Consider the following 8,994-nt stretch of genomic DNA (forward strand, 5'->3'; position numbering starts at 1 on the left):
AAATTTAAATGTTTTATTTTTATTATATTCTTTTTTATATGTTTCTTACTCTCATTTCTAATGAAATATAGTATCCTTTCTACTTAAATTACATTTTAATCCGTGATTATCTTTGATTTTTTCTTCTTCTATTTTCTTAAATTTTCTTTCTTACTTATCTCAGAAAATGAATACTATTATCCTGTTGTTTACCATTGAGATGTTACTCATCCTACATGATCGAATCTTTACAACTATTCGGTACTCAACATAGAAAGACTCTTTTCTTTTTTCTATCTTTCCTCTTAATTCCAAATAATCGCATATTTTACAGCTATGAATTTTGATTCTCTTCTAATATAAATTATCCCTCTAGTTGTTAAATTAATTTCTTCTGTCGATATAATTCGTTATGTGTATTTCTACGAGAATATGCTCGTCTTAGGAACAAAAATCAAATTTACGCATCAATGTTTGCATGAATAATTTTCTAATACAAACGTGAATAATTTTCTAATGAGCCATTTCTTCATTTGGAAAGTTGGAATGCGAGTGTCACTGGACATTCGTATACATATATTGCACATCGTTCGTCTGTTCGTTTATAATATAGTATATGTATCTCTTGTGTGTCTGTGTGTGTATGTAAGATACAGAGGCAAATTAGAAAATAATAAGTGAAGAATATATGTATGATCTCTGAGATATACAAGAGGAATATTAATGAATTGATTAGATCACTATGAAGGACAGCGACGTGACTGTTTAGCGTTACAATCGGTGCTTCCGATTAGCCTTATTATTACAAAGTTACTCGCTCATTGTCGAGTAAAATATATTAGTTGCATGGACGAATCACTCAATTATTCTTTTAATTTTAACAGTCATCATTTCTATTTTATACATATATTCTAAAGGCATGTTGAATGAAAGAGCATCGTTAATTATTTAAAGTACTTAGAATGACGAAATATGAAAAAATGTAAATAAATTGTTCGGATTTCATTTATGATTTAGTCTAATTACTTTGGAGTTTATTTTTATTCAACAACTTTTGCAAGTGAGTTACCTATATCGGTTTTTTTCTCTTATAATTTCTAATATAAAATATTTTGGCAATGCTAAGACGCATAATCAGTTAAGAGTCGCTAATATCTTTATATAATTCTCAGTACTTCATCTGTCTGCAAATATTTCGAAGTATCAGACAGCAAATCTACCTAAGACAAATATTTATGTAATCGCCGATATTCAACCACTGCATGCAATAGACATCGCTCATAAATCGATATGAGCCTAGTTGAAGAAAAGCGCAATTCTTTGCGTATCGGACCATGAACTCTATAAATTCGTACTGACAATTAGATTCGGTTACGACAAATCGGAATACAGTTAGCCTGCAGGAAAATATGTCAACAATCGACGTCGTACGTTAGAATAGATCCGTCAATTAGTACATATTTTTCGAACAGATCTCCAGAAACAGTCTCGGAAAAAATAGACGGAGGAGACGAAATGTCAATTGGTTTGTAACGAATATGCAATTTGTACAGCGAACGTATTTCTCATTCAGCGAAATACGTCGCGAATTGAAATTGTTTCTCGCATTAAATCAGTGCTTTGCAGCCTAAGTAAAACGACGTTATAAGATCTAGTCGACATGTGTCAATACAAAATAACTATTCTGTGTATGTATGATGTGTATAGAGAAAATGTGTAATATGGCAGAAATTGTTGTATAGAAAATATTGAATGTAAAATCGATGTATTCTAACAAACAGCACCAATAAACAAGGCCTAAACGGTAAGTGGTGTCTTATTGCGTTATTTCCAGCGTATTAATCAATCTTTTCTCTGTGTACAGCGATGCAAACACATTTCACGCTAATAAAAATCTAAAGTTTTCTTAGGAATGTTTCTTAAAATATTTGTGCACAGAGAGAAGATTAATCTTCTTATAGCGATAATTGGAAGCGCTATCGCCTGTCGATGAGCAATTTTTTGCCGCTATGTATGTTCGGAGTTCGAAATCTAGGAGTAAAAATATTTTACATTTTGAGAGAATTTGTTTAAATTAAATGCAATCATTACTTATAATACATAAATGTAGTGAAATATAATCTTTGATATCAATTAACGCACGCATTGAACTTTCCATTCTGCGATCTAATGTTTAATCGACTCTATCATCATTCTCTATTTATAAACTTCACAAATGAAGAACGTGACGTTAAGCAAAGTGACGTGAATTCAGAGAGAGATCGACACGCATGTCCGGGAATTGAAATGTCCAACAGGTAGTTCGTAGGTCATAATTCGTCTATTGCATTTCCTCGAAATCTGCTGATATGGCGCAAAAAAAAAAACTTCGGATTAATGCGAAGAGTCACATTTAGCTGGAACGAGTCCGGGTTTCCGATGACATCACAACCATGCAGTTGACTCCTCGGAAAGAATCACGTTGTCTTGCATCCGCGTGTCGAGCACTTGCGCACGTATTTTTCTCTGTTTCTCTCTCTCCCCCCTCCCCTCTCCCTTTATTTCCTCTACGATCATGGGAATTCTTTATTCTCACTTTTTTGTGAATTTAGATTCATTTTTACGGTTGTTTACTAACAATAAAAGCATTTCATAGAAAGTCTTAGGGATGTTCTTTCCTTACATTTTATAGCTATCGTACATCTCTATTTTACACTTAAGATTCTAAACAAATCATCTCATTAATATTCAAACAATGAACAAAGTTTTTCCGGAAAGTATGAAATATCGAAATATAAATACTCTGAAATACGAACAAATGTGTTCCGTTTATCAAATTTGACAATAGCGAGATTTCAAGAAGCATCGTTCGTTTAAACTTAATTAATTAAAATGGGATAAAATATATATCGTGGATAGATTTAATATTGTTCTTTGCAAAATCATTCGACGCGGTTCATTTGAAAATTACTTCAAATTTTAAACGCAGTATGGCAAATTCATATTTTAAAACATCGAAGAACTTTATAGCGTTTTTCAACTGTGATCAGAACGTTCAAGAATGTAAAGGCTCGAGCATCAGTCGAAGGCCATTATGCACTATACGTCTGGCGACAGTATCGTTTGTTAAACGGCAGTCGTCATTTGCTTTAGTTTCCTCCTTGTCTGCTATATAACTCTCTCTTTCTTAAGCCAGTTATATCATATCTCTCTCCGCCTATCTGTCTCTCTTTTTCTATCTTTCCGTCTTTCTATCTTTCTCTCTCTGTTTTCTTCCTGTCTTTCTGTTTCCCTCTTTCTCTCCTTCTCTCTCTCTCTCTCTCTCTCTCTCTCTCTCTCTCTCTCTCTCATTTTATCGGTCTCCTCCGCACTTCGCGTCTCTCCACTCGCAGTCGTTCTCCTTCTCCTGCTAACACCGCTTGTCGGTCGGTTGGTCTGGTCCCTTCTTTCTAGTGTGTGTTTGTGCTCAGTTAGCTCAGTATCGCATTATGCTACGGTCAGACTGCGTCGCAGGGTGCTGCAACTGTGTCGTATCAGTGCCGCGCCAACCGAATCGTTTCGCTTCCCGCAGTGCACCCTCGATTGAATTTACCGGCGGGAATTCCTGTGGTGCGCACGGACAGCCGCTGGCATGCGACTGGCGGGAAAATGGGAAAGACTGCCAGCAAACTGAAGTCGCGAAGAAGCCAAAGTCAGTGCGAATTTTCCTATACCACTCGCCACGTAGTACCATGTGGTCTCCCATTTGCGTACTCGTCGTTCGTTTCTTCAAGTTCGAATTCGAGTTCGCCGCCCTTTCGATAATAATAGAAAATATCAACGGGCGGTGAACCTACGATATCGCGCCGAGATTCTTGCTTGTGTACATAACGAGGTGCGTATTTGTACAAGACGAAGAAAGCGGCTATTCAAATTTCAACAATATTCACTTGCAAGTGTTGATCGTATCACTAAATTATTTTTAATAAATCATTTTTTTGATAAATCATTGATGAAAATTATGTGGCGTGTTCATATGCTGTCGAGTTTCATGTGTGCTCATGTGTCCACTGGCAAGAGAAAGGCGATAGTGCACTTATCGGCATGCCCGCGGATCGCATTGCAGAGACACGTGTGCGCTTATAATCCTCCGCTTATAATCCTCTCGTTATCCGGACTCCGCATTCGTATAATTCGAATTGTCGAGGAAAATCACGTTCATAAAGCGTAAACGTTACGTAAATCCCACAGGTAGTGACGAGCTCGAAAGAAATATCGGTCACCGCTGATGATTCGACACGTGCGACCGCATAAAAGTCAGCGCGATTACATAATTACTGTTTAAGTGATTATGTCCCTTCCGCAATAACTGGAAATGAATTGCAAATGATTATACAGGGTGATTCACTTTAATTTTAACGAAATTATTTTGAAACTATACAATTTTAAAAAACGTTCCAAATAAAAGTTTAGAACGAAAAGTCTTTCTCTATGTATCACATAATTTTTATTTAGAATGTTTTTTTTCCGTAAAATTGCATATTTTCAAAATATTTGTCTGTTAAGATTCAAATAAATCACACACACACACACACACACACACACACACACACACACACACAAAATCAGCTGTATCTTAAATAATCATTGACCTGTTTTCATGAAGAACGAATATAAAAATCTCGACATTTATCGTCGACGCGAACTCAATCGTGTAATATTCCAAATTGAAGTGGATTGAATTATCATTCTGAATCGAAGCTCAAAACTAATCCGAATAGAATCTGATATCTATCAGGAAGACTGATTGATCGTATTATGAACGTTTTCCAGTCAGACGGATAAAAGTAAAAAAAAAAACAGAGATTAAAGAAAAAGAAAAGAATTAGATAATTGTTTTCAATAACTTGTGCACTGGAATCCACATATAATAAATATATATGATTGATTACGCATCATATTCGTGTGCATGATGTCATAAGACGTAAGATCGCGGTGAAAGTAGAACTTTTCGCTCTGTTCGAACGCGATGTGTAATTTACACGCCATTACATAAATCGCATTCTATCCCTATCATTATTTTGAAAACCGTGAAAGAGAACGCGCATTTCCCGCAGTGCTGAAAGTCTCGACAAACGGCTCGTTTTGATTGTCTTTCTCTCCGTACGAACACGACTCGATTGAAATTCCTCTTGCGAAGTACACGCGTGTAATTATATGACAAAGGAAACAGAGACCTTTTGGGCACAGGTTACATTCAGGTAAATGTACTGTTTGATGAAAGTAAATGTTGACATTTAAAAATATACGCGTGGTATTCTCACGTTCTTGCAATAACATTCTTTACTCGGAGTTAATTGTTTAACGAAAATATTATTTTTCATTTTCTAGTTTTTAACATTAAGTATTTTTACACTAATATCGTCAATTATCAATCTGTGTTAATCTATAATATTGAAAATTGAACAAATATATATTTATTTATTTTCAAAAGATTAATTATTTTTCTCACTACTACTTAAAAGTTATTGACACATTTAATATTTTAAGAAATGAATAAATTAATTAAAATTATAAAAATTAATTTAAATCTTAACTTTGAATAGTTTGAAAATTTTGAAAAGTCTAATCAGAGTTACTCCAAAATAAAATAAACTTTATTATCAGAATTATTTTCCAAAAAAGAACATCTGATTTTCTTAGTGGAATAATTTCCATCCAAGCAAGCTAAATATGAAAGATAAAGAGATGAACAGATTGTGAACGTTATCAAGCGGGCTCTACATCAAGCAGTAAAATATTTAACTTGGTTTATCTCTACAACCGTGCTACCGTGCATGATTGAAGTACAGTATGGTCTATAAAATTTCAAAGTTTCATTTTTTTATTAAATTATGAAACAATCTTTCATAAGTACATATATAACTAGACATTTCACTACTAATAAATTCTGTTCCTATATTATTACTGTTTTTTTTTAAAATTATTTTTATCTCTCTCGTCTCCATGCAGCATTGTCGTTGAAAACTAGCGTGTGATAAAAATTAGATTAAAAATCATATTTTAAAATCATAATTATTATAGTAATTTCATAATTGTACGAAAATTAATAACTTAGCGGTGACAGAAGCTATACTTGGATCGTTTCTCACTTTTGCGATCGATGGCGCCTCTCTCTAAACATTTCATCGATATCTCCGGTAAACAGGGACATTATCACTATCGGCAGGTATTATGTTCGCGAGAGACGAACAAGAAGTAGGCAGAAAAACTATATATATATTATATCTATATATATAGGCGGACAAAGCGGGAACAAGCAGGTAGACGCAGCGAGTGCAAAGGTGAGAAAGAGATATAGACTGGGTTTAGCGAGAACGGGAGAAAGAGAGAGGCAAACGACTTTACAAACCTGCATTCCTCTACTCCGCTTTTTCAAACGCGTGCAAGTCGCTGATCGAGAGACCGGCTACACTCGCGGTGCATTCGACTTCGACGCGAACCGTTTACATGCGCACGTCTTATAATGCGAGATCAATGAATTGCGATCGCAACCATCATCCACCGTCGTGCGAAATTGTACAACGCGATGTGAACAACAGAATGGAATTTATGGATTTCACAAAGTTAGGAAATGGCGCAAGTATATGTGAGTGCACGCCGGAACACAATAATCTTCACGTGTCACGTCAGCCAAAGATTTATAGCAGTGTGTTAATAGAAATATCAGCCACGAAATTTTATCTATAAAATTACAATGGATACGATTTGTATATACTGAATTATATGCACAGCGATCGTAAATCAAAACGCTGTCAGTCTTGAGACGAAGATCACAATAAGTGAAATGATATACCAATTAATACAAAAGAAATTAAACAAAAATATATTATGCAAGCAAATATGCACCTCGTTCTAAGTCGCTTTGGAATTGCTTTTTTCTAATAATATGGATGCTTTTCAATTGTTAACGTATTGACAGCACGACATTGTGTATAACTCAATTGGAACTAAACATTGTGCATTAATGTGTACAGTTTCGCGGAAACTGTAAAGTTGAGTTTATTATTCAATATCATGCCTTGATATTTTTAAATTCGTGATGGTGATGGAAACTGAACAGACAATTATGTTCCATCTCTTCCGTGTTTTTTTTTTCTTTTGTTTATAGCCATCGTGTTAGTAACTATTTAATTGTCACTACGAGCTTACACAGCTGACTATTATAACTCTTAAACTAAATATAGATGTGTAATATTATATCAATATTATGGCAATTGGACATACAATTTGTGTCACTGTATGCGCAAAAGTATCTCGGGATAGTGCAATTGGAAAGCATTGGACAGTAATCAACATTGAGCGTATTTATCGGTGCCATTAGTATCCGATAAATCTCGCTTCATTATTCATTCGTAAATTTATTGCAGTTCTAAATTTTATCACACTATTTCACACCTACGACTACATTGTATACGTCCATCGATTGAATTCGAGAGGAACAATAATACTTTCACACGTAAATTTCTTTGCGGCACATTCAGGCATAGCATGGAGCTTTCGATTCCCATCTATGGGTACTCTGCAGAACCTAAGTACCAGCAGCCGACGGCGCAAACGGAATGGTCTTACTTCGTCAGACTCGTGTAAGGATCTTCGGCAGAAGAGACACACGATACACCTGCAACCGGAAGTAATCATTCAGAAAGAACCGTGCTTGATTGTAACTCCGCCGTCACCTGAGAATCTCGTCGAGGATAACTTGAGGTTCGTATAAAATATTTTAAATATTATACGTACTTATGATTCATATATAATGAAAGCATTTAAAATAACGAAGATGTTAAGGAAATGACGCGATCAATATCAGAAAATTACAGTAAATTTTAATTTTTTACTTTTTTAAAACTTATACAAAAATGATTTCATTGAAGTAGATAGATACAGATCTGAAAATAATTTCGGTGATCCATCAAAATATAGTATAGAAAACTTAAGCAATGCTGTAAAAAATTTTGATATCCTAGTAATCAGTTCGAAAGTCCTACATAATTATTTTAATAATCCAACAAAAGTATTTTTAGATCTGTATCTAGTTAAATTTTTAGATACTTCAACAAAGTCGTTCTATGTATAATTACATTCTAGATTATTAAATTTTGCTTACTTTTTATCTGTTTGGATCTCCGTGTAAAAGGATTAAAGAGTTATAAAACATGCGAGACGAAAGCTGCGAGAAACACGAATAAATGAAGATGAATAAGGGATTAGGTACCATACAAGGGACACAGCTTTTTGCTAAAGTCGAAGATCCAAAGTTATAGCTTATATGACTTAGCCTCTTTTGAGGATACATCGAGATACCAGTATAGAAATATAATGGGTCTGGCGACTCTCGAACCGGTTTCTCTTGATCTCTACCTTCAGAATGATGTACCCCGTTCCCGTATATGACCGGCCAACAAATGCGGGAATTCTGTAACAAGAATATAAAACCGGGAAACTATAACCGAACCACCTGTCATCGAGAAACGACCTCGAGTATCGTGACCTATCCGAGGGAAAAATGCGTGCGTCACTCCAAGTGTTATGGGATGATTGACGGATCAAAGAAACCTATCAATCATTCTCGAAACGTTCTCTCGTGATTAATCTCGGCGATTCATACGGGAATACATCCCTTTTTCCCGTATAAAAAGTTTGAAATAACATTGTTCAGAGAACGGGGATACACATGCATGAATACATTTTTTTCAGGTGACTTTCGAGATAAATCCCGGTAGAAATACATGACGATCGTGCAGTGGCAGTAATCCTCGTGAATATTATATTTATATGCGAGATATGATACTGACATTGTAGCCCGCAGGAAGATTAGATTGAAATGATTTTGCAGCTGCTCTTCTCCAAATTGCAATTTTCACGATCTATTACGCAAAATCGTTTTTTGTTTTTCTTATTTTAATTACACTTATTTTGTATCAAATTAATCTATGGGTCTTATTTATAATTTAATTGTTTACATTTCATATTCATATATGTATATATATATATATA

The 8,994-nt window shown here is 34.7% G+C and overlaps 1 protein-coding gene across 2 annotated transcripts in view; it reads left to right on the plus strand.

The window, feature by feature from the left end:
• Positions 1 to 3,519: 3,519 nt before the first annotated feature.
• The window catches only part of LOC108687807 (breast cancer anti-estrogen resistance protein 3), an 11,167-nt gene continuing 5,692 nt past the window's right edge, over positions 3,520 to 8,994 (plus strand). Inside the window, exons 1-2 of one of the 2 annotated variants that reach the window (XM_018193780.1) lie at positions 3,520 to 3,649; positions 7,482 to 7,704. In XM_018193780.1, coding sequence (XP_018049269.1) covers positions 3,607 to 3,649; positions 7,482 to 7,704 — 266 coding nt within the window. In that variant the 5' untranslated portion in view covers positions 3,520 to 3,606. Of the gene's footprint in view, positions 3,650 to 5,162; positions 5,199 to 7,481; positions 7,705 to 8,994 lie in introns of those variants that run through there. The other variant, XM_018193783.1, reaches the window with a different exon arrangement.

Source organism: Atta colombica, unplaced genomic scaffold (genome assembly GCF_001594045.1).
Source record: "Atta colombica isolate Treedump-2 unplaced genomic scaffold, Acol1.0 scaffold216, whole genome shotgun sequence".
Classification (NCBI taxonomy): domain Eukaryota; kingdom Metazoa; phylum Arthropoda; class Insecta; order Hymenoptera; family Formicidae; genus Atta; species Atta colombica.